This window comes from Mustela putorius, unplaced genomic scaffold, assembly GCF_011764305.1.
Source record: "Mustela putorius furo isolate JIRA1106 unplaced genomic scaffold, ASM1176430v1.1 tig00000281_pilon_pilon_pilon, whole genome shotgun sequence".
Taxonomy (NCBI): domain Eukaryota; kingdom Metazoa; phylum Chordata; class Mammalia; order Carnivora; family Mustelidae; genus Mustela; species Mustela putorius.
Window position 1 is genome coordinate 14896627 of NW_025421343.1, and position 25715 is coordinate 14922341.

General features: G+C 49.9%; 1 protein-coding gene across 3 annotated transcripts; it reads left to right on the forward strand.

The window, feature by feature from the left end:
- The first annotated feature begins 392 nt into the window (after positions 1-392).
- Positions 393-14509, forward strand: THNSL2 (threonine synthase like 2). 3 transcript variants are annotated; one of them, XR_006606457.1, is made up of 10 exons: positions 393-575; positions 2608-2842; positions 4155-4349; positions 4752-4904; positions 7744-7974; positions 10847-10995; positions 11099-11224; positions 13608-13759; positions 13868-14009; positions 14206-14335. XR_006606457.1 is itself a non-coding variant. In XM_045079123.1 (9 exons), the coding sequence occupies exons 2-9, from the start codon at positions 2620-2622 to the stop codon at positions 14379-14381; spliced, it is 1440 nt and encodes a 479-aa protein (XP_044935058.1). In that variant the 5' UTR covers positions 395-575; positions 2608-2619; the 3' UTR covers positions 14382-14509. The 3 variants fall into 3 exon arrangements, 1 of the variants encoding a protein (XP_044935058.1); XR_006606456.1 differs by having other exon boundaries at positions 14171-14307; XM_045079123.1 differs by lacking the exon at positions 13868-14009 and having other exon boundaries at positions 395-575; positions 14171-14509.
- Positions 14510-25715: the final 11206 nt, after the last annotated feature.

Below are 25715 nucleotides of genomic sequence, written 5' to 3' on the forward strand. Positions count from 1 at the left end.
AACAAACAAACAAACAAATAAATAAATAAACAAAGTGGGGGAGGATTTTTACTCTAGAATAGATCTGTATTTCCTTAAGAAGTGTTTTCCTACGAAGAACTGTCCGGGCTTAAACAATGCCCGGTATCCCCGCGGATTCCGAAATCAGGATGTACCAGCCCTAGGGTCTGAGGAACAAGGAGTTCATCCAGAAGTCTGATTTTACAGGTGAGAAGCATGAAGCCCAAAGAAGGGGTTCTTCCCTCCATCTTGTCCTGTTTTCTAATCGGAAAAAAAAGGTTCCAGGGCGGCGGTGAAGGTGAAGAGACCCAATGTCAGTGATTAGCGAGGTGCCTTAAACACGTGCCAACTTAAAACACACACACTCGTGCCCAGTGAGGGGTGAAGGGCTGCGCTCCCGCTGGCACCTCTTCCCGCGCCGCCGCCTCCCGCGCTCAGCCTCACCGCCCCGCGGTCCTTGTCCCTCTCCCGGCGGAAGCCCGACCCCGCCGCCGAGGCCAGCGCGCTCCGCCCCGCCTGGGCCCAGCCAGCCGCCTCCGGGGCCGCCCCCCGCAGCCGCCCGCGCCGCGGACCCGGTAATCGCCCCCACCAACCCCCGGCCCGGGCAGCCCCTCCGGCTCCTCGCGCCCCGGGCGGCCGATCCCCGGGCTTGGAGGAGGGGAAGGCAGGGGAGGGGAGGGGAGGGGAGGGGAGGGGAGGGGAGGGGCCCCACGGAGCCTGCGTCTCGGCGGCCAAGCTCCCCGCACACAGGCCGGCGGCGGGGCCCCTGCCCCCGTCGGCTTCCGGGGATCGCGTTTGGGGGTGGGGGGCGGTCCTCGGTGGCGGCTAATCTGCGCTCTTGAACTCCCGGTTGACTTTACGGCGCGGCTTGTCCGCCTCCCCGCCCCTTCGTAACCTCTTAGCGGCGGCGCTCTGCCCGCGCTCGGAGGAACCAGGGCGGGTCCAGGGTTTCCGAGGCTTTGCGCGGTCTGTAGGGTTTCTGCAGTACCCGGGAGCCCGAAACTGAGAAGTCCAACGTGTTTTCAGAGGCCGGGAGCGTGCCTTATCCTGCGGGCCTTATCAAAACCTCCTTCCCTGACCCAGGGCCTGGTTAGCCGGAGGACTGGTGCCCGGGGACCTTAAGCCGGGGCCTACCTGAGACCGCGGGGCGGGGGCTCCGCCCCCTACAGGGTCTGTGTGCTATCAGTGGCCAGTTGTTCAGGCCCTCAGCCTCAGGCCCTCAGGCCCTCCTGCCCTGCCCCACTTTTTGTCAGAAAATTTCTTTACCTGCTAGCCCTTCCTGAAATGTTTCCTGGCCTTGGGGCTTTAAAACCAGAGCTCCTGGAATCACCTCCAGGGGCCAGAGAAAGGTATTCAGATTGTAAGCTCAGCTCCTGGACCTGGCACCTGGCTCCTGAGACCCTAACTGAGGGGGCACTGGGACCAGAGTTAGGCCTTGGGCGCCCTTGGACGTTCCGCTTCCCATAACCCCAGAGTCCTAAGCCCACACAGGACCAGTTAGCCTTGGCTAGACTGTCTTAAGGGTAGCTTGCCTGCACTTCTAACGATTCTAGGATTAGGCCTAGAGGAAGGGCACTGGTTCTCAACTAGCATGACCAAACCATTCTAGTTTGTTTGGCATTGATGGGTTTTCTTGGGACATGCTACTTTCAGTTCTAAAACTGGGAAGGTCCCGAGCAGAGTGGGACAAGTTGGTTACTGTCTTCTTAACCCTCACTGCACAGTAACATCACCCATGGAGTCTCTCACATAGAGGTTTTAATCTCATTGATCCAGGGAGGGTCCCAGATAGGAATAGTTTCTTTAAAGCTCCCAAGTTTCTTTAAAACCTCTCACATAGAGGTTTTAATCTCATTGATCCAGGGAGGGTCCCAGATAGGAATAGTTTCTTTAAAGCTCCCAAGTTCTTTAAAGCCTGGGTGGCTCAGTGAGTTAAAGTACCTGCCTTCGGCTCAGGTAATGGTCCCGGGGTCCTGGGATCAAGTCCTGCATCAGGCTCTCTACTCAGCAGGGAACCTGCTTCCCTCTCTTTCTGACTGCCTCTGCCTACTTGTGATCTCTGTCCGTCAAATAAATAAAATCTTAAAAAAAAAAAAAAAAAAAAAAGCTCCCAAGTTAATTCTAACAAACATCCAGAGTGAGGAACCACTAGGTTATAGGCAACATTGCTGTATAACCGTCAAAAGTGGTTACTTTTTTAACAGAAGTGGACCCAGTCATCTCTCAAAAAGGTGCCTGACCAGCTGTGGTGGTCCTCTCTTTATCAAGAGGGCTATCAAAATGGCGCTTGCCTTATTGCTATGATCTTTTCCCAGTTCCCTTATTCCTCCACAGTGAGGACCAAACTTTCTCCTTTCCTTACATGACTTGGCAACTCCTCTCCCAAAGTCAGTGAATTGGCCTCATTTTCACTGGAGAGGTCATGATTTGGACTGTCCCAGAGGAAGCTGGCTTGAGACTCGACAGGGCTCCAGTCTCTCAGACTGGGATGCTTACCCCCATGAGTGGTGGTCCAAGGGCTAGCTGAGGGTGCGTGTACACTTCAGCTTTTTCCTGTGGGGTACTGAGCTTGGAGATCAGGTGCCTTTGGGACTGTTCCCTCTGCAGGCCACCAGGATCATGTGGTACGTCAGCACTAGGGGGATGGCCCCACGGGTCGACTTTGAGGGGGCCCTCTTCTCTGGCTATGCTCCCGATGGCGGTCTCTTCATGCCCGAGGAGCTCCCACAGTTGGGCATAGAGACACTGCGTCAGTGGAGTTCGCTCTCCTACCCCAGTCTGGTAAAGGAGCTGTGCACCCTCTTCATTGGTCCTGAGCTCATTCCACGAGATGTCTTAAACGGTGAGCATCCCCAGCCTCCCTTCTCCCACCTCATTCCCCTGGCAGTCCATGCCCCACCAGAGCTGCAAATCCATTCCTTAACCCCTTGGAGGTTTCTAGTCCTATTTCCCAAATGTTGGAGATTTTTTCCCTCAGATTCTAGGATCCCAGAAATGGCAATATTCCCAGAGAGTTTATCCATTCCACCGTCCATCTCCAATGAGATGAATGCCATGGTGATTTGCATAGAATGTTTTCCTTTAGTTTATTTTTCAAAAACCTCTTTAAGGCTAGAGACTTCACCAACATCCTGAGATGCTTGAATGTTGGGCTGTTTCCTACCTGTATATAAAGCATGTGGACCCTCAGATGACTGTTCTGTTTCCTTGAATGGTAATTCCAGAAGGGACTTGGAGAGTGTCCTGGACCAACTCCTCTCAAGCTGGAATATGCCCATCGATTTCCCTGGGGATCCTGTTAAAATGCAGATTTTGATTCAGTAGGTCTGGGGTGGGCCTGAGACTCTGCATTCCGACCAATAATACTCGTACTGCTGGTGATAATGCTGCTAGTGATATCACTGGTGAAATCACTGCCAGTGATAATACTAGTGCTGCTGGTCCATGGGCCAGATATGGGAACGAATCCACAATGTGGTGGTGAGAGTTCAGGGCTGGAAGAAGAGGACCACTCAGGAATGTGGTCTGATGGCACTGTTGGCATTGCCCAAGCTCTTATTAGAATTCTCTGCCTTCCTCAGACCTTCTGAACCAGGATCTGCATTTTAAGGTCCCAGGTGATTGGCTTGTCAGTTAAAGTTTGAGAAGCACTACCCAAGATGGACTTGCCTTGGGCAGGATTATATGTAAACCAACCCTAGGCTCTGGTATCACAGGTGTGAAATTTAGTGCAGCAAAAACAAACAACGTCTGGTCTTTAGGAAGGAACATTAGAAGAGATGAGACATGGATCCGTTTGTTGCACAGTTGTTGAATTGAACCTCAGCTGGCGTGCATGCCCACAAGACATCCAAACGATGCGTTTATAAAGTGAAAAATGGAAGTCTTAGACTATTTCTCTTCTCTGGGGGACATCACTCAGATGTCTACAAACAGAGTGGTTCATGTCTTTTCAGACTTTTGCCTAGGATTCAGTAATTCTATTCATCTATAGTCTCCTTTGGGGTAAACGTTTCCGGTCTCGTATTGGGTAGCAGGAGAAAGAAACTTGACCTTCAAAGCATAGAGAGACAGGGTGGGGTTGGGGGGAGAACCGGAGAACCTGAGGCCGAGCTCAGGCCTTCCCCCGCTATTCCACCTCTCTCCCCGCACAGATCTGATCGACCGAGCCTTCCACAGATTCCGCCACAGAGAGGTGGTCCATCTGTCCAGACTGAGGAACAGGCTGAACGTGTTGGAGCTGTGGCATGGGGTCACGTACGCATTTAAGGACTTGGCCCTGGGCTGCACAGCACAATTCCTGCAGTACTTTCTGGAGAAGAAGGAGAAGCACGTCACCGTGGTTGTAGGTGTGCATCGTGGGCACTAGGGCCAAGCCCCATAGGCACCCTGACATGCCAGTGTCTACCATAGGGTGCTCCGCATGGATGGCTCGAGGAGCATGTGTGACTGGTTCTTCTAGAGCAGGATTTGTCATCCTTTCTGTGCCGTGGACCCCTTTGTCAGTCTGGTGGAGGCTACGGAACCTTCTCAGAATAATATTTTAAGTACCCAAAATATGTAAGATTACATGGTACCCAGTTCACAGAGGCCTTAGTTTCTGTCCCCTGGTCTCTAGGAGGTAAGTGGACCCCAGATTAAGTACGAGGTTCCAGCTCTCCAGGTATCTGAAGTAGACATTGCCTCTTTCCTTCTTTCCTTTTCCATTGCCCTTGTTGTACAGGGGAGGGTTATTTTTTCTTCCTATCCAGGAACATCTGGGGACACAGGAAGTGCTGCCATTGAGAGTGTTCAAGGAGCAAAGAACGTGGACATCATCGTTCTGCTGCCCCAGGGTCACTGCACGAAGATCCAAGAGCTCCAGATGACCACAGTGCTGAGGAAGAACGTCCATGTGTTCGGAGGTGAGAGCTGGGATGGAGGCTCCAGGGAAAGCGTGGCCGCCTTGAGGGTGTCTGTTTTAGGAGATGGGCTGGAGTACAACTGGACAGGCGATGAGTTGACCATCCTTCCTCCTGCCTTTTCTCTGCCTCTCGCTTCCTTCATCAGTCATGAGATTGTAGCTTGGCTTAGCTCTGGGCAAGCTCTTGGCAACACAGTTTCAGAAGCTATTGGAGGGGACAAATGCACAAACCGTTACTGACGGTATAACCCAAGAAGTGGCGGTTGAACACCAAACCCCAAAGAACACCATTTCTGTGTGGGTTCACCCTACTGGTGCCATATATTCAGGCCGCCGCCAGACCCACAGCCTGAGCCAAGTGACTTGGGTTTTGTTACAGAGCCCTGAACTTCAGTGGACGCAAAGACATTCAATGATAATTTTAAAAGAATGTGCCCTTACATGGTAACAGCTCATGCCCTCCATTATAGTCTAGAAACTACTCAGTCAGGCATTTGGTTAGCAGGTGTGGGAAACTACTCAGTAGTACCCACTGGGCATCTGTTCTGTAGAAATCGAGACTCGAGAAGGACAGAGGGAGCTTGAGGGGAGCCGTATGTGCTTATTTCCACTTTTCACACCTAGCTAGAACCCAGGTAATCTCAAAGTAGGGATGGGGGTATGAGGAGTAGGGGGTCTTGGTGAGGTTTTGTACACTGTGGCCCGGGAAAGCTGTCCAGGAGGCCTGGCCTGGCTTGGTCACTCACTTAGCAGGAGAGCAGTTGGTGGCAGGAGGCATTCCTCCTACCCCTCACCCAGGCTCCTTGTATGACCCGTCAGAGGGTGCTTTTCATAGAACACGGATTTTGTCAAGGAGCAAAAGCATAGGGCAGACAGACCTTACTCATGGGGGTAGTATGAAAATCCTTTGTCCATGAGTTCAAAAGTAAGCCCAAAGCCCCTTCTACACTTTTCTTTAATAAGGACCTACACGTTCCAGTGAAGAGTTCTGGGTTTAGCTAATGCAGGTGTTGGAAAATCTTACATGTCCCTTAGCTTTGGTCGTTGCCCATATTTGGCTGCATTTTCCCGTGCTCATTGCAAAATTTGGATGTGTGATATCTGGGCTCCCGAGAGTCCCTGTTACGCCCTAAGCGCTACGATTGCTAGTTATAGATCTAGGACTATTTTTGCCTAGAATTGAAGCAGAGAATAACATTTTGTACATCTGTCCTGCCACCTACTCCCTTCTTGCCTTATACTAGGTATTGGAGGGCTTTTACACGAGGACTCGTGTGTAAGCTCCGTTACTGACCATGGAGCAGAGAACAGTGCCCACTTGCAAAATAGTAGGAGAAATGTGGATGGTCATGAGTGCCCTATGTCATAAATGTTTTCTTGCTGGAGCCCAAGGGACGTTTCTGTTTTATCCGTGTTCTGAGCTTCAAGAAAATAAGACAGCGGACTTTACATATATTAAGTTTTGTTCCTAAATAGACCTGTTCTGGTCCTTTCTTTCCTTTCTGGAATCTTCTCATCTGGTTTCTAGGAGGATGGGTGTTTTTTCCGGAGCTAAGAGTGGACATGTCTTTTCTCTTAGACCAGGGAGCTCAGGGAGTAGGGATGGGCCACCTGGATTGCTGTGAATTGGACACTGAGGTTTTTTTAAAGATACTAATTTCCAGATATATTTTGTATTGGGTTCTTCTTAAGCACAGAATAATAAGCAAGTGCTAGTTATACATTATTTAGGATACTTTTGGCTGGAAGTGACAAAAAATCTAACTCTGACCAGCTCGAACAGAGTATTTTCCAGCTTATATAACGAATAGTTATGTAAGTCCCCGAATGGGTTCCTGAAGAGTCTGTTTAGCCATCCCTCAGCAGAGACCCAGGTTATCTGCATTCCCTGCTCTGCCTTCCCGGTCCTAAGGCTCATCTCTCTCATGGCTTATGATGCTTACTTCAGGTAACTAAGTCTCTCTTCCTGGGGCTCCTTCTTAAGAGCAGTGAATCTTTTCCTAGAACCCCAGCAAACATCCCTCTGGTGTGTGGATCTGGGGTTAGCCCCATAGCCTCATTGCCGATAAACAGTACAAAGTAGAATGAGTAACAACCTTGGGGCTTACTCTGGCACTTCCCTCAGTAAATCTTAGCCCTGTCTTTCAAGTTGGGATCAAGTTTGGTGGAGAAATAGACCCAGCTGTCGGATAAGAGATCAATATTGGCTTGGTGGCTGGTTGGGCTGGACTGAGGAGGGCAAGTTGGACTAGTAGCCAACTCACCTGTAAATTGACCCAGTAATTCATCCATAAATTAAACCGTGCCCACACCCAGCTCAGGGAGGAAAGGTCCATGCCAGCTTACCTACCACGTGGGAGCAGAGAGCAGGATGCCTCTCTTTGATCTAACTGAGAGAAGGGCAGAGCATATGAGAACGGATAGTCTGTACCCCCAAGTCCTGGTAAAGGACCGAGGAGTAAAGAAAAGATCGGCCTCTTGCCACACCATAGCCTCAGAAACCATCTCTCCTTGTTCCTAGAGAGCGGGGCTAGCGGGCATGGACTCCAAGGAGGAGGCCTTTTCCCAACATCCCAGAAGGTTGACGGTTTATGTCTAATTTTATGTAATGGTAGAAATGTTGGAAGTATGACCTCAAGAATAATAAGACATGGTTTCTTTCCTTCAGTTGCTTAATTTCAAGTCTAGAAAGCTAGGCCACGACATGGGAGAGCAGAAACCAAGGCTGAGTGAAGGTCCCGGCTGGGTGGGCCCAGTGCGGGAGGGCCTGCTTGCAGGCAAGTGCCGACTGGGGGTTCTCCATGCTCCTGGTAGCTCCCCTCCCCTCTCTCTCCTGACAGTGGAAGGCAACAGTGATGAGCTGGATGAGCCAATCAAGGCTGTGTTTGCTGACGTGGCTTTTGTCAAGAAGCACAATCTGATGAGTCTGAATTCCATCAACTGGTCCCGGGTCCTCGTGCAAATGGCCCACCACTTCTTCGCTTATTTCCAGTGCGCGTCATCCTTGGACACCTACCCTCTGCCCCCCGTGGAGGTGGTTGTGCCAACAGGGGCTGCCGGTAATCTAGCAGGTAAGGAGGCCCTTGGGCAGAGATGGTCTTTCCAGAAAAATGCCCATAGCCCTCGTCCTCCCAGCTGCCCTTCGGCTGCAACTGTGAGGAGACCGTTCTAGTCCTCGCTCTGAAGGTGACAGGCAACCACGCAGGAGAAGCCCCCAGCAAACCTCCCCATCACTCGCGGGGAGGACAGCTCGGCTGCTCGCTGCAGGAGGGAAGGACGGGCTCTAACCCCCCTCAGGAGAGTGTGAAGAGATACGGTCAAGGTTCAGCTGCTCTGCTGGCCTGCCAGGGCCTGCTTCCAGAGAGGCGGACTTTGTTCCCGGCCTCAGCCAGCGGCCTGCTGTGAGGGCAGCCAGCACAACATGTTCCCACCCCAGAGTCCCTACCCAGAGACCGCGTGAGGTGGAAGAAGGTCTGGCCCCAGCAGAATGGCCCTGGGGGCAGTCCCTTAGACGCAGCCGCTCAGCTATAAAAGCAATACTGGATAGCTTATCATATCTCTCAGGGCTCCCGTGAAGTGCAAGTAAGATCCTTCACGTGTGGGCATGAACTTTGCAAGGGCGCTGCGCCGTACCTTTGCGTGGCCATGAAACCACCTTCTAGAATAAGAATAAGCATGTCTCCAGCACTTCCTATGCATCAGGCGCCCCTCCACGTGCTTTTCACGGATCAACTTACTTAATGCTCACACGCATCTGTGAGGACGGTACTGCTGTCTCCACTTAATGAAGAGGAAGTGGAGGCACAGGGAAGTTAGCCAGCTGGTCCCTGCTTACACTCCGGTTGGGGACACAGCCAGGATGACCACCCCTCCAGAGTCTGCATCCCCTTGTGAGCTTCCGAGGCTGCCTCCTCAGCAGTGACCATTTCGGATGGTTCTGTAGGCGGCATTGCTTCTGATGGGCTCCAAGGAGGGCTTCAGTGAGGCTGCAGAAGCAGCTCAGTGGTCCGGGGGCTTCCTGACTTCCTGCACTTCCACGGGGTTGGGACCGTCTTTACCACCCACGGTGGGGAAGCGCACTGAGCTCCCCATTCGCATCAGCCTCCCGTGGATGGTGCCACCTGCACGCATCCCAGGGCCCACCACAGTGGCTGGCACGAAACAGATGTTTGCAGAGAGCGCTCCCGACCCTCTCTGTTCCATCAGGAACTGGCTGTGGAAATTTAAGCCCCTGGGCCCTGGTGAGCGTCCCTTTCTCCTCCGCCATACACAGAAAGCGTGATGTTTACAGGCGGATCAAGTGGAAAATAAGAATGTGAAAGTGCTTTTTTGCAAAAGGCAGAGTGACGTTGGGGTGGGGTGGTGATCCCCAACTCCTCTTAACGACCCACCAGAGAGGAACCATTCATGGAAGTAGGTAAAACCTTCCTAAATGACTACCTTTACAGACTCTCCCTCTCCCAGGGTGAGGAATGCTTTGTTTGTTCCATGCGAACAGGAGCTGCTGGCTGGGTGGGCCGAGGGCTCTGGAGGAACAGGGTGTCCAAAGGGGCCTCTGCTAGAAGGCTGAGTCTGGGGCTAGCACGTGTGCCACCCAGCAGGCTTGGGGTGGGTCCTTTCAACTTCCCAGAACCTTCATTTTCTCTTCTGCAAGGGATAGCGAGCAGGTGTGCCTGGTGTGTATGTATGTGAGAGAGAGAGAGGAAGAGGAAGAGAGGTGGGGAAACATATGGGGGTGGAGAAGAGTATCGGGATGGTAGCATCTCCTCTTCTTTCCTGTGTGTGTGTGTGTGTGTGTGTGAGCTTTATTGTTATATAGTATAACTCATAATTTTATGTATACATATATATACACATACTATACAATTCACCTGTTTAAAGTGTACAACTGAATAGTTTTTACTATATGTCAGATTTGTGCAACCGTCCCCATAGTCAGTTTCAGAACATTTCCATCACGTTGGAAAGAAACCGTGTTCCCTCTAACAGTGACCCCACATTTCCCCGCATATCCCCAGCTCTAGGCAACCACTGATCTATTTTGTCTCTATCAATTTGGCTATTCCGGACATTTTATAGAAATTGAATCATACAATAAGTGACCTTTTTTTAGCTTCTTTCACTTACTGTTTTCAAGTTTCATTGACATTGTAATCAGTACTTGGTTCCTTTCTGTGGCTGAATAATACTCCATTGTATGTAAACACCACCTCTGTTTATCCATTTATCATTATTGGACATTGGGATTGCTTCAGTATCGTAACTATTATAAACAATGCTGCTGTAAACGTTGGTGTCTAAGTTTTCATGTGGACCTGTATTTTCATTTCTCTTGAGTATGCATACCTAGGAGTAGAAGTTCTGGGTCACAGAAAAAAAAAGTCATAACTTTTTGAGGAACGGTCAGACATTTCCAAAGCAGCTGCACCATTTTGTATTCCCATCATTTGATATTCCCAACCCAACGCAGCATGGGAGGGTATTAATTTCTCCATAGCCCCACCAATGCTTTGACTCTAGCTATCCGAATGGACATGCAATGGTATGTCTCTTTGACTTCGGTTTCTAGTTCCCTGATGTTGAGTATCTTTTATGTTCTCACTGGCCATGTGTATATCTTCTGGAGAAATGTTTGTCTCAGTCTTTTGCCCATTTTTAAATTGGGATATTTGTGTTTTTATTGTTGAGCTGTAAGAGTTAGAGTTATTTACATATTCTGTATGCCAGTCCTTTATCAGATATAGGATTTGCAAATATTCTTTCCCATTCCGTGAGCTGCCTTTCCGTTTTCTTGATCATGTCTTTTGAAGCACAAAAAGTCTTCAAAGAGCACCAAAGTTTCTTAATTTTGATGAAATCCAATTTATATAAATTTCCTTTTATTTCTTGTATTTTGGACGTGATGTCTGAGAAAGCTTTGGTCCTCTCCTCTCCTGTCTTAAGCTGGGTGCCTTGCTCAGAAGATGGGCCTGCCCATTCGCCTGGTCGTGGCTGTGAACCGCAATGACATCATCCACAGGACCGTGCAGCGGGGAGACTTCTCTCTGTCCAAGGCCGTCGAACTGACCTTGGCTTCAGCCATGGACATTCAGGTAGGACCTGTGGGAAAGTGTGCGCTTGACCCAGGATGGTGGGGTGGTAGGATGGACAAGGGCTGAGGTCCGTGGGTTCCTGGCACCCTGCCTTCCTGCTCAGGTGCCCTACAACATGGAGAGGATCTTCTGGCTGCTGTCGGGCTCTGACAGCCAGGGGACGAGAGCCCTCATGGAGCAGTTTGAAAGGACCCAAAGCACGAGTCTACCCAAGGAACTGCATGACAAGGTCAGTCACCACCCACGCACCACAGAGAAAGCAAAGGGTGCAGCCGTGAAACCCAACTTGGGTTTGGAGATCTGGTTAAGGGAAGAGGGGACCTGTTTCTTGAGCACCTGCAATGAGGCGGGCACCTCTGCAGTCACTTTCCATGGATTAATTTATTAATGAGGAGACACAGTAGAGAGCATTGGTTCAGAGACAGGGCCCGTTTCTTAAATTCTGTGCCTCAGTTTCCTCATACGTAAAGTGGGGCTTACGAGAATGCCTACCACTGTTGAAGACTGAAGTCAAGTAATGCCCATGAAGCACTTTGTATACTGCCTGGAAATATAGGGCTTGGTACATTAGCTATTATTATTTCTATTTATTGTTGTTGATTTTCAGCAGTAGCAACAATTGGCAACATTATCCTCTTGAGCCTTCTTTTTAAAAGGAAAAGGAGAAATGTTATTTCTTCAGAGTGATAGGAATCTAGTTGGGAAGGGTTGCTTTTATCTTATTTTATTTATTTATTTATTTATTTATTTATTTATTTATTTATTTTTGAGAGATAGAGCGTGCGTGCGAGTGGACGGGGGCTGGGGGAAAACAAAGGCAGAAGGAGAGAAAGAATCTTACGCAGTCTCCATACTCAGCACGTCATGACCTGAGATCATGACATGAGCCAAACTCAAAGAGTTGGACCCTTAACTGACTGAGCCACCCAGGTGCCCTCGTTGATTTTATTTTAAATGCAACCTGGTGATGATCTACTTATTTTGCCTTGAGAAAAAGGATTTTGTATGTTGACATTGCCTTTAAGTTTCTCTACCACGTCCCACCAAGTCGTCCAGACTCTATGTCCAGGGACCAGGACCTCAGACCTCACACCAGCTCTCATCGTTACGAAGTTCTCTTTGTTGAGCTGGGATCACCTCCTTTCAACTGAACTCTGCACGGGGGAGCCGTGTGATTCCCATATTTGAAGAGAATTTCCATTTCTCCGCTGAGTCTTCCCTGTCCCTTTAGCTGTCCCTTATGTGACCTAATTTCACCTAGCCAATGACTGTCTTAAAGGTTGTTTCCAGAACTGGATATAGTTCTCTGGCCTTAGCCACCTATGCACACCGGAGTGGAATTTGGATGTTTCCTGTGACACGCACTCTGTCTTCGTTGGCGCTGCTATAATGAAGTAGAGACTGAGTTGGCTATAACCAATAGGCATCTATCACTCACAGTTCCAGATGCCAGAAGTCTGGGATCAGGGTGCCAGCATGGTTGCATTCTGGTGGGAGCAACTTCCATGGAAACGGCGGACAGTCAATGTGCTGTCATAGCCTCACATGGTGGAAAGGCATGCAGCTAGCTCTCCAGCCTCTTCTTATAAAGACACTAAGTCCATTCACAAGAGCACCCCCCCCACCACCAATGACCTTCCCAAAGTCCCACCTTCTGATACCATCACACTGGGATTCAGTTTTTCACATATGAATTTGGGTGGGGTAGGGGGACACAAACATTCAGACCATAACACAAAGATCAACTTACTCGGTTAATGGTTCATTCTCCTCATGTAAATGAGGTGCTCCAGGAGCATAGTCACCAGATCCCACCCTGCTTCATTCTCTCCCTGGCTGTACAAGACTGTGCATCTGCTGGAACAGCTGTCACTCACTCGTTCGTTCTTTCCTTCCTTCCTTCCTTCCACATGTGTCCTGTAACCAGGAACCATGCTATGTACTAGAGATAAACAAAGATAGAGAAAACACATTCTCTCTCCACTGGAAACCCTAATGGGACAGGTAGCTGTACAAAGGATTTATGGCACTTGTGGTCTCTGCTGTATGCATATATCGGCGGGTTGATGGGCACATCGATAGCACACAATAAATTTTCAGAGAATGATCCGATCAACCCTCCCCACTGAAGGGGCCGTGGGAAGGGGGAGTTCCTCTATCTGCTGGTTGCAGGGAGGCTTCCTGGAGGAGGCATGACCTGGGCTGAGTAGGAGCTCACTGGGTGAGCTCCATTGGGTAGGAGCTCATTGCACCCACTGGAAGGGTTTGTACCAACGACAGGGCACTAGGAATGTTTGAATGCCCTTAACCTTCTGTGTTTTGTCCGTTTGTTGAACAAAACTATATACAAACTTGCTAATTCATGAGCTAATCTGAACTAAATTTATGGACCTGAAACTCAAAGGATCCTTTCCCAAAGCTAAGGGAAGCAACTTAAAACTGGGAAACACGGGAACCAGATTTTTCTCTGAGCTGAAGTTGAGCAACTTAGTCTGGAGATTCTTTCTGAGTGTCTGGTGTTGGCTGCCTGTGTTATGTAGTGCATTTTGGCTCACTTTCCCGGGTACCTCCTGGACTCTGATTCCCACCCCTCTGACCCTGGGACCTGTCAGCTTTCAGAGGCCATGACATCTGAGTCCGTGTCAGATGAAGCCATCACCCGGACCATGAGTCGATGTTGGGAAGAGAACCAGTACCTGCTGTGCCCTCACTCGGCTGTGGCTGTGAGTTACCATTACCAGCAGACTGACCAGCAGCAGCCCAGGTACGGGCCATGAGTGCTTGGGTCACCGGGGTACTCTGGCTTTCGGGGAGCCCTCCTCTTCCCCAAGCAGGGGAGGCAGGAATCTGCACAAATGGTTTTCACGAGCAGGAGCTGTGCCCTGAGAACTGTGGTCCCAGAGGAGGGTGTGTGACAGCCCTCTGGGGGGCAGCCACGGAAAGGTGATGGTTGAGCTGGGTCTCCCACAAAGAGGAGCAGTTTCCCTGGCAGTGTCTGCAGAGATGAGTTCAAGGTACCCAACATCTGCCTCTTTCTCTCTCTTCCTTTCTTTGTGCACCACCCTATCCCTACGTCCCCTGTTCCTTCTCCTCTCCCCTCCTCGCCTCCTCCTTCCCTCATCTGTCGGTCTGGTCTCTGGCCTGCCCTCCTGTTCCCACCTGCCCCACCCCACAGCCTTCCCCGGTGCTGTCTGGCTCCCGCCTCTGCAGTCAAGTTCCCAGAAGCTGTCCTGGCTGCCGGGCTGACCCCAGAGACCCCTGTGGAGATCCGGGCCCTGGAGTTCAAGGAGACGCGCTGCACCCCGATGCGGAAGGGTGACGACTGGACGCTGATGCTTCGGAGCACCATTGAGGGCCTGAGCTGGCAGCAGAGGGCTCATTCCTGAGTGCTCCGGAATAGCCGGGCTGGATTTGACTTGAGTCAAGTTGCTCTGTTGCTCTTGTATCAGGGTCCCCTGTTCTGTGAACCCAGGGCGGTGTCACAGCACCACTAAATAAAGTCAAAGTGCCTCCATTTCCATGGGTACCTCCATAACTACGCTGTCCCAGAGAAGTCATACTGTCCGTTCCTCTGAGACTATGACTCCCCCACTCCCCTCTCCGTGCCTTCCACCCTGCCTCTGGGACAGTCCTTTGATGAGTCGTGGTTCCTGCAAATTGTTGACCGTGGAGTTGTCCCTCATCAGCCCGGATGGACATAAGGGCTCCTGATTCTGGCAAAATCATCAGCAGTAGCTTTCCTAAGACGTTTATTCCCTTCTATCCTGTTTTATGGTTTTCCACATTAGACATTACCTCCTCATCTTGAAGCTTCTTGAAGACAAGAACCCCTGTTTAACACAATGGGCTGAAACATTTTGGGTTGGCCTCTATTGATCAAAACATTTTAAAAATTTGTTCTCCCAACATATGTATACTAAAATATATATAAGCCACCCAAACCATATGCTAAAATAAGAATAGGAATAAAGGACTAATTAATGATAAAAACCTACATTGATCTTTCCTCCGCATACTCTAGTGGCTTGTCTTGTGGACCCATCTTTGACAGTTCTAACTGAGCTTGATGCCTGACACATTCTGTAACCAGCAGGAACTGGGGGTGCGGCATCCCTGTGATTGTCCATCTGCCCCAAAACTGTGTGGTGGTTCTCAGAGTATGGTCTTTGGGTCTCAAAAATGCAAACTTCTGGCCACCTTCACATGCAAATCTCTGGGAATGGAATGGACACCTGCAGTTCTTTTTTTTATTTTTTAAGATTTTATTTATTTGACAGAGATTACAAGTAGGCAGAGAAGCAGGCAGAAGGAGGGTGGGAGCAGGCTTCTTGCTGAACAGAGAGCCCAACGCCAGACTCCATCCCAGGACCCTGAGATAATGACCGGAGCAGAAGGCAGAGGCTTAACCCACCGAGCCACCCTGAATAATGTTCTTACAAATTCCTTGAATAATGGGTGCCTGGGTGGCTCAGTTGGTTAGGCGACTGCCTTCAGCTTGGGTCATGATCCTGGAGTCCCGGCATCGAGTCCCATGTTGGGCTTTCTGCTCGGCGGGGAGCCTGCTTCCCCCTCTTTCTGCCTGCCTCTCTGCCTACTTGTGATCTCTCTCTGTCAAATAAATAAATAAAATCTTTTAAAAAATGCTTATGTTCTCAATGGGGAAGGCAAGGGGCACCTTTGGAACACCCGTGAGAGGGGAGACAGGCACAGCATGGAGGGAGTTTGGGGGCCACTAGAGGACGCTGTTGCTACCATTCTGAGGGCCGCTGGGAGAAGGCATCCAGCCTCCAGAGGCCTCTTCCCAAACCCTGAGGTCTAAAGGAGCCTGTCATCCACGTTGATCCTGCCTGTCATTCCCACAGCAGAACATGCCGCTCTACAGCTCAGTGATGCCCGGGGAGAGAGAGAAGGCAGAGGCTGGAAGACACCCTCCTACTGGGAAATTTGTCATTGAAGCATGGCATTCAGTACAAAGAGGGAAGGGCAGGAATGTTGGATGCACAGGAGGATGGACAGAACATTCCTAAAGGAATGACAATGGCCCTTACAAGCCAAAGCACAAGGCAGTTTCAGAGACACTGTAATATCTACATTAGCAAGCAGGATGGAGCCCTAGGGCCCCTTTTATCCACTAGGCACGATAGGTCTGATGCTCAGGAGTCACAATACATTTAGAGGCCTATGAAAATGTTTTCGTTTCTTTTAAAATCAAGAACAATGACTACAATCCAGCTTTATACCAGCATACTTGTATAGGAGAATTTTTAACATTTGTGAGGGAGGAAGAAGGCCAAGGAAGCAAAAGTGCCCGGAAGTCACCACATGGGCCTGATCAAAGTTACTCTGTGCCAGGCAATGTTTTACAAAGTGGCTGATTGAAACCCGACCCCCGGTGACAGAGGTATGGTTATTATCCGCATTTTGCTGATGAAGAAACCGAGGCACTCCAAGGTGAGTACTTGGCTGGGGTGGCACCACGAGGAGGCAGAGAGCCTGGGACTTGAACCCAGGTACTGTGTTTCAATGGATAGTTTCCATGACACTGTGTCTTCTGCAGCTGGTCTGGGGTCTGCCGCTTCCCATCCTTCCCCAGGCTGTGGTCCTGCTTCTGGGTCATCCTCCACTCTCCCTTTCACATGGATTTGAGAGCTTGGCTTTGCATCTCTGAGAGGCCCTGGGGGCCTGCTGCAGCCTTGCTTGGCAGGTCTATCTAATGGGCACTGGCCCCGGCTCCCAGGCGCACTGTGGGCTGGCCTGAGCCACTAGCTCCATACCTTTGGCTGCTGTATTTCTGACGGCCTTGGGGCCATGTTGGGGTCATAGGGCCCCCAAAATCTCTGCCCTCTGGATGGCTCAGAGACCTCCAACTCTGAGAGGTCACCACACTTGGAAGAAGGGACCCAGAATAATGCCACTGAACATAGTGCTAACAAAGACAAAACATGAACTACAGGATATTCTGGCCACCGGAGATCTTGGGGGCCAATGGAGGAGCAGGGCAACTCTGAACGGAAAATCCAAAGAAGCACCCACTCCATAAACATTCAGCCTGGCTATCCCAACACACAATTACACACACACACACACACACACACACACACACACGTATGCACACACACCCATGCATCCCACAGTGTCACCAGGTGAAGTTAGAACAAGCCAAAGTGATCCTTCCCGAGTCCCCCACTTACTGGCCGCACGACTACAAGCCTTTTCACCTTTGTGAGCCTCCGTTTCCTCGTGGGCTAATTCCAGTCTTTACCAGGCTGGTTTGTTTTGAGGATTACATGAGATAATGTATTTCCAAGTGCTAGGTAAATGCTAAAATGCTAAACAAATGGTTCTTCTTATTAAGACAATTATAGTCTGCACCGAACAATTTAGTGCTTTTAAGCTATCTTGTATTTTTTACTAATTGCTTTGTGAATTAGTCTTATCTTGCCACAAGACTGCCTCTTCCTGGAGTACCATGTTCGTCCATGGCCCCGTGGGGTTGGCATAGCTCTGGGCGCTGGGTTGGAGATGCCCTCGCCAGCCTATGTGCCTGGCAGCAGGCTCTGCGAGCCTCATTCTGTGGCTCAAGGGCATGGATTGGTCAGTCGTAGCTCTGCTCGCTCCTTGACAAGGCTTGCTAATTTGCAAAGATGATGGTGATGGAAGGATGCCCTCTCTTGAGCACCAATGACCGGCAGAGCCCTTTTTGAGCACTTCCCAGACATTGACTCTTTTGATGCTCACGAGGACTGCATGAGAAAGTACTATTAAGATCTCTGTTGTAGAGATGAGGAAATGAAACTCAGAGAGGTTAAGTCACTTGCAGAAGGTCACCCCAGCTAGTGAGTGGTGGAGGAGAGATGTGAGGCTGGGTGTAGGGTCTGTCAGTTCAAACATCGTGTGAGCCAGGGAGAGGCATTTTGGGCAGAAAGCCCTTTGTGTTCTTTTGAAATCAGAGTGTGCAGTCATCTGAAGGTTAGATGGGGAGATGGCTGACTCTGAAGTTGGCCAGTGCTCTGGGGAGGAAGCAGGGAGACAGAGCCTTCGCTGGAGGCTTGCCCCTGGCTCTGGTTCCCACTGGTGGAGTGGGTTCCTCACTGGGGGAAGGCTGGGAGCAAGTGGTCTGCTGAGTGGGGTGGGTGTTGTCCCAGGAGGAAAGCGGGTGACAGAGGTTCTGAGGGGTTTTTCAGCTGTCATCAGGGAGGCCCTCCGCCTGGCGGGCCCCACTGGGAAAACCCAGAGGGATGGAGTTGGGAAGACTTTGTTGAGTTTTCTGGGTCCCCAAATGAACAAACGGTGAGCGACACAATGAGGGCTGGGCCCTTCGCCTCCTGAAAGAGGAGAAGGATGACATCTCTCTGTCCTGCTCAAGAAAGTTTCTGCCCAGAACCGCCCTTCAACCTACCAGGAGTTAGCCCCTATGTTGGGTTCCAAGGGAGAGAGAAGGAGTAGGAAAAGATGGGGCTTGGGTTGACCCACGTAGGATAAAGATTTGCGACCACCCCCACACCCCAGGGCTGTGAGTGACCGGTTCTTGAATGCAGGAGCCCGGCAGCCCTCCTGGGCGCCCTCTACCAGGTCCTACTCCAGTAGAGAGCCACAATGTTGCAATGATGGGTTTAAGGACCTGCTCGCGAGAGACATAAACATTTCTGGAAGACTGCTGTCCAGTACTGCATCAAACAGACCTAGCCCCCAAACCTAGCCTTCCTGAGTATGGCCTCAGTGAGAGGCTGAAGGGAACAGAACTGGCTGGAGGGCTGCAGGACCCAGAAGAGGAAAGATGACAGGAGGAGACGGAGGGCTGGCGGAGAAGAGGTCTGCTAGGTGCCAAGGCGGTCCTCCTTGATTCAGAACTGTTTCCTTCTCCTCCTCAATAACTTGGTCATCGCAAAGACCTTTTATAAGAATGTGGAGGGACCTCCTTGCCCCTGAATGAATGCGCAGGATCTAAGTAACCAAGGCAAAGTTCCCATAACAGGTACAAAACTAAGAACCCAGACAAGGCTCTGGGTCCTTCAGGCCAGGGTAAAACAAAGAGAGCCTTCTCCTGGTGCGGCCACTAGGGAGACCCATGGAGTGTCCTCTCTCCTGCTTCCCCTTCAACTCCTGGGGTCACTTGAATCACTGTCTTCCATCCACCATCCCTTACCCAAGCCTGGTCCCCAAGCAGAGACAGTGTTTGCTTGTGGAATGGATTCAGTTTAGGTCTTGAGGGATCACAAAGGTTGGGGCTCCGCTCTGTGCCATGTTGCTGCAAATAAAGGTCACTTTTGCCCCCTTTCACCCCAACCTTGGGCCAAAAAAATCCCTCCCAATTCTCCAAGCCCAGGGTGATCCCCCAGCCAGGGATTCACATGGCCAGCAGAGGGCAGCAGAACACCCCCCCAGGCCCTCTGGCTCCAAAGGTGATGACCCCAGCCCCAGCCCCAGCCCCACCCCCTAGGGGCATGCAGGTCTGACTTTGTTCTCTAGGAATCAGAAACCCTGAAGGTCAGGTGGGGGTGGGGGCAGAGGTGTTTTTTGTTTTAGTTCATTCTCAGATTTAATATTGGGACCTCTCTCCTGTAAAAAAATAAAAATAAAAAATAATCGCAGATGCTTCCAATGTTTTAAGTAGTTTTTGTTTTGTAATAATGCTACTCAAATATGTACAAACATAAAACTACCTGTGAACTCCTTATACTGATAACTCCCATACAAAGATAAACAGAAATGAAAATTCAGATTAAAAGAGAACAAATCTACAAACGAAATCCAGGTTCAAAGTAATCTGCGGAATGTATCACATGTCCTGCTCAAGCCTCCTCCCGAGCCACCGGACTGGGGCCCTGAAGTCCTCGAGTAGGATTTATCCTCTGTTTGTGATGGGATAACTTCCTTCTTCCACCCTTCCCCGTTTCCAACCAGCTGGAAACATCCCAAGCACAGCACGTTGTGATGTCATACAGCCTTTGCTTGGCACCAACTCTGTATGTCTTTATCACGTGGTCAACACTGCCTCACTGGCATGCGACAATCAAGTCAGTATTGTCACCTGTGATTGTAAATACACATAGGCAAATGCAGACACTGGAATTCTGCGTAAGACGTAATTTTAAGGTGGCTGGACACACACCAGAGCACATACCAAAAAACCACACCACTGGCTGAGAACTCCCAAACAGCAAGAACAGGGGACGCCTGGGTGGCTCAGTCGGTTAAGTGTCTGCCTGTGGCTCAGGTCATGATCCCAGGGTCCTGGGATCGACTCCAGCCTTGGGCTACCTACCCCCCAGGAAACCTGCTTCTCCCTCTCCCTCTGCTGCTCCCCCTGCTTGTGCTTTCTCTCTCTCAAATAAATAAATAAAATCTTAAAAAAATAATAATTTATTTAAAAGAGATGGGTATTCAGAGCCCCATGTGATGAATATCATCTCCCCCAAACTTTGATTTTTACAGATGAGCATGAAAACTGAGGAGAGCTGGCTTAGCCAGGGTTGCAGAGCCAGTCAGGCTGGGAAGGCTGAGAGCTCTGGGACTCTCTGACCTCGCACAGTACCACCTCCTGCAAACACACACCAGCAGCCCCTTTAGGCTTGGCTCAGGGAGAGGAGCCCTGGGGGTTCTCTTAGGGATTCATCATTGCTGTTTGGGTGGTTCCTTGCAGGTTGCAAGCCGCCATCTTGCGAAATCTGGAATATGAAAGAAATCGGATAAATACAGTCTTGGTGTAAATGAAAAGAATTTGTTTAAAGCCCTTCCAGGCTCTGGGGTCTAAAGAGAAGGCCTGGCCTGCACCTTTCTGAATGTTCTCATTTTCTGTCTGTGTATATATATAAGCTTCCCAAGTCTTTTGGTTATTGAGGACTTATTGGATGCTCTTTTCAGGGCCTGGGGAAAATAGGCCATCTCTGTCCCAGCTCCAGGGGCAGGTTTTGAAGTCAAGGTCTAATAACTCCCAAAGGGTTCATGGATAGAATTCGAGGGGTTTGAGAACCTGAATGGGAGAAAACTACAGCTTTATTTTCCCTAGCCTGTGACTGAAAAGTTAGTACTTAATTAAAATGTAAATACTGGCAACCAACGGATTAACAGGAACAACAGCTGGGATTCTGCCAGAACCCGCAGTCAGACATTCTCACAGGACCATACCACAACAGCAGGTAGCATGACATATTATTAACACTTGTCCCCACTTTGAAATAATATTAGATCTGACGCTATATTATGTTATTTGATTATCAAAAAGGAACATACACAGGGTTTCTATATTAGAAGCATTTCTAAATATTTTAATAATGGTCTCTCAATATAATCAGTTCATCTGCGGGAAGCAAATCTGCGGAGAGTTACATTGACCTCAAACTGGGCACGTCCTGGGTTTGGTATGTGTGTTTCCTCTGGCAGCATCGAAGTGGACAGTATTATCCCCCCTTTCACACATGAGGAAGCTGGGAGGTGCCTAATATCACACCCTCCACAAAACAATAAATATGTCGAGTCCTATGATAGACACAGGGAGAAAATGAGGGCAGCCCCATGTCTAGGTCTGCTCACGACGACTGTGCTCCCATGTCTGACACCTCTTGGACGCTCAGTTGATGTTTGTTGAATTACTGGATGAGGAGACATCCAGTAGCTCCGCCGCGTGCTGGGTAGGAAAGGCTTCAAAGGGAAAGTGAAGGTTGGGATGAGCCCCAGGGTCTTGGGAAAATGCCCACTCATGTAAAGCAATCACGGTACTTCGTTGCCCAGGTCAGTTTCAGAAAGGGCTTGTCACGTAGTTTTGGCCCATGAGATGCAAGGGAAAGCCCATCTAGGATTAGTTCTACCTCTTGACATTGGAATGGGAAGCAAGGACACTTGGAGCCGCTGCAGCCACCTTGCCCTCATGAGGATGGCAGTGATGGTCAGGGCCCTTGGCTCTCAGTGATGCTATAAACCCTGAACTGAATGGCCCAAAGCTTCCTGCCTCTGGACTTCTAGTGAGGGGAGATCACAAGGGTGGTTATATTTAAATGTTTGAGTTGAGTTCTCTGTCCCTTGTAGTTAAAGGCATCCTAATGATGAGTGTGTCTGCACAGGGAGGCAGGGGCCTTATCAGGAACAACTTCCATGTCATTCTAAGGAGCTTATGGCTTATCCTTAGAGGTGATCATGTGGGTCGGCAGGGTAGGGGATTAAATGATTGGGAAAAGGGACTGAGATGGTGTGACTTATACTCTAGAAAGAATACTTTGGAGGCAATGTAGAGGACAGAGTAGTGAAAAATTGGTTAATAAATAAAATGATAAAATAGTGCAAATATGGTTAAGTAAGGAAACTGGGGTGGGGCCTTATTCTGCCCTCAGCTTGAGGAAAAAGAGAAATAGATCAAGTAAGCATGTTAAAATTAGAAATTTGTTGTAGAGCTCAACTTGCAGGGGACCCCAATCTCACACACCTCACAGAAGACAGGCTGTTGGGGCTGATACTTAGAATGGGGACACTGAAACCCTGCCAGGACCAGTGAGGCCACCAGCATCATTGAACACAGGGACTTGTTTGCATGGGGCCATCACAGTTTCTGGAATTTTCTCTTCTGGTACACACTATTCTTCGAAAATTGATCGACTTTCTGACTTAAATGGTTACTCTTAATGAACCAGAATATTCCCCTTTTTTTTCTAAATTAAAAAAAAGCTGGCTAGGTTTGGGTGTGTGGGTCTAGTTTGAGGCCTGTCCTGGGGACAGAGGTGGTGCTTGTGGTGGACAGAGGAATAGCCTGGGAGTCAGAAGGCCCCATTCTGGCTCCTGTTTCTGTCCGTATCTGGCCAGGCGTCCTCAGGCATACCTCGTCCCCTCTCAGCGCTGCTGTGTCCTTGCCTGTGAACAGTGGTGTTAGCTCCCCGTTCTGTGTTCTTTCCTGATCCCCACACCCCTAGACTCTGACAACCCCTCCCTGGGCTGCATATTTTACTTGCACTGGTCCTTCAGAAGGAGGGTTTGGGATTCCTTAGAATGAAATATATCATTCTCAGTCTTGGGGTTGAGGCCAGCAGCCAACCAAACATTCAGTGTTGATAAAGCCCCTACTATGTGCTTGGTACCCTGTGTGAGGAAGCTTCCTCAAGAAAAAGGTAGGCTCCACTCTCCAGTGGTTGCCAGAGACCTATGTGCACGCACACACACATGCACATCTGCACAGAGCTGCATGGGACCACACATGCACACATACAGACACGAAGGGGTGGGAGCAGTAAGTCAGGTCCCGTGGTCATTCTGAGAAGGGGGGACATCATTGGTTCAATGCTGGACAGTTCATGAAAGCTTCCTAGAGGGAGGGAGTCAAGTTTTTTGCCCAAGGATGGTAGCTTTTAGCTGCTGGTCTGTTAACCACCATGGACTGGACTGTAGTCCTCCAGATACTCACATGGGCAAGTCCTAAGCCCCAGTACCAGAGAATGGAACTGCATTTGGAAATAGGATCTTTAAAGAGGAAATTAAATTAAAATGGGGTCATTAGGGTAGGCCTTAATCCAATATGACCGCTGTCTAAAAAGAGAGGATTAGACACCGACACATATGGACCGAAGATGGTATGAAGACATAGGGAGAAAAAAGGCGTCGTCAGGCCAAGGAGACAGACCCTCTGAGCCAAGTCTGGTACGTTGGGGCAGAGACTTGACAGATGAAGTACATGCTCTTCTAGAGCTTTCCTGCAGGGGCAGGAGGGGAGCAGGCAATGGAGAAATAAATAAAGCAGCCAGGTAAGTCCAGACCGAGATGTGGCCTCTGAGGGAAGCCAGCAGAGGGTACGGATGAGGGAGACGGGGGAGGGACAGGGACAGGTGTCGGTGAGGTGGTCAAGGGACTGCCACCCTAGGGATGAGGACTAAATAGCCAAGCTCAAGAACATTCTAGAGGGATATCACAATCCGGAGCAGGGGCATAGAGGTAGGGTGTGCTGTGGTGATTGAGAACCCCCCTGGCTGTGTTGGGTGTGCAAGGACACAGGGGGATGAGATGAGCTCCTTGAGCCCTGGCAGGGACCCCATCACGCAGACCCTTGTGGGCTCCAAGAGAGTCTTGGGACAAAATGGTTTAACTTTCACATTTAAAAGATCAGTCTGGGGATACCTGGGTGGCTCTGTCAGTTAAGAGTCTCCCTTTGTGTCAGGTCATGATCTCAGGGTTGGGATCGAGCCCCGTATTGGGCTTCTTGCTCAGCAGGGAGCCTGCTTCTCCCTCTCACCACCCCTTGCTTGTGCTCTGTCTTGCTCTCTCTCAAATAAATAAATAAAATCTTAAAAAAAAAAAAAAAAGAATTGAAAGCAGAGACTTGAGCAGATACTTGTACGCCACATTCAAGGAGCACTATTCACAAGAGCCAAAGGTGGAAGCAACGCAACAGAAGGTTGGATAAATGAAATATGATGTATCCATACATTGGAATGTCATCCAGCCTTAAAAAGGAAGAAAATTCTGACCCATGCTACAACACGGATGAACCCTGGGGACATTTTACTGTCCCCAGGTGATATTTTACTGTCCCCCAAGTGAAAGAGCCAGACCCCAAAGGACAACGGTCATGTGATTCCACTTTCGTGAATACCTAGACGGGGCAAAGTCATAGACAGGAAGAAGAGTGGTGGTTGGTGGAGGGGGGAGGATGGGTGAGGGGAGAGGGGAATGGGAGTAGTGTTGCAGGGGTGCTGCGATTCCCTTTGGGAGGGTGAGAATCTTCTGGAGGTGGTCATTCAGTTTTAGGAATATACTTAATGCCCCTGAACTTAAAAATAGTTAAAAATACTTAAAAAGTAGTTAAAATATTCAATTTTATGTGTATTTTACCACAATTTTAAAAGAAAAGAAAGAGCAGTCTGGTTGCAGCTGGCGTGAGGAGTGAGGCACAGCCTGGAAAGGTGGGCAGGCCACAGGCTTCCCAGTACTGCCTGCCCCACCCCACCACCAACCCGTGCGCCCTGCCCCCCCACAGGATGTCCATTCTAAAGCTTTCCCAAGCTCCAGCCTTGGGGGACGGTGGGCCTGCAGCAGAAGCCTGGACTTCAGACCCTCGGTCTCAGGGCTCCCCGTTCCAGAATCACAGGGCAGTCTTGCATCTGGTTGTCATCTCCTTGCTGAGGTCCAGGAGGCGGCAGGGGTCAGGGGCCAGGGCTGCCTGCTGCGGCCCAGACCCCTTGCAGCCTCCCCACAGCAGAGCACCCTGATGGGCAGCAGACAACTCCAGCAGGCTCCTTCCCTCCTGTGGCCCGCCGTGCTGCCTGGGCAGGCCCATACAGGGGAATCACCCTGGCCTGGAAAAAAAAAAAAAAAAAAAAGAGGCCGAGAGAGGGAGAAAGCAGCACCATTAAAATCTTAGCGTATGAATAATTACATTTTAAAAATCCCCACATTTTTTTTACATCAAAAGGAATTCTGTAATCAGAGGTTTAATTTGCAGATTTAGTGGCATTTGGCAGGTTAAAAGTAGGTGCTGTGAAGTGAGTAAGCGTGGGATTTGGGGCTGGAAGCAAAGAATGGGGGAATCTGCTCAACCAGAAATCCCTGCTTGGAGCTGCCTCTCAGCTTCTCGGCTCACTTCCTCTGCCCACGGCCGCCCTGGGACTGTGCTGCTTTCTGCTGTCGGGGCGGGTGGCAGGTGGGCACGAAGAGGGAGAAGAAGCTGGCCCTCCAGCCCTGCGTCCTCACTTCCTCCTCCTCCTTCAAAATAGCTTTATTGTTTTTTTTTTTCCCCTGATTAT

Bases quoted from the DNA above. Each gene is read 5' to 3' on its own strand.
- THNSL2 (XM_045079123.1), top strand. From the start codon at position 2,620: ATGTGGTACGTCAGCACTAGGGGGATGGCCCCACGGGTCGACTTTGAG. The intron at 2,843-4,154 runs GTGAGCATCCCC...CTCCCCGCACAG, and splicing joins TCCACGAGATGTCTTAAACG to ATCTGATCGACCGAGCCTTC. The intron at 13,760-14,170 runs GTACGGGCCATG...CCCACCCCACAG, and splicing joins ACTGACCAGCAGCAGCCCAG to CCTTCCCCGGTGCTGTCTGG.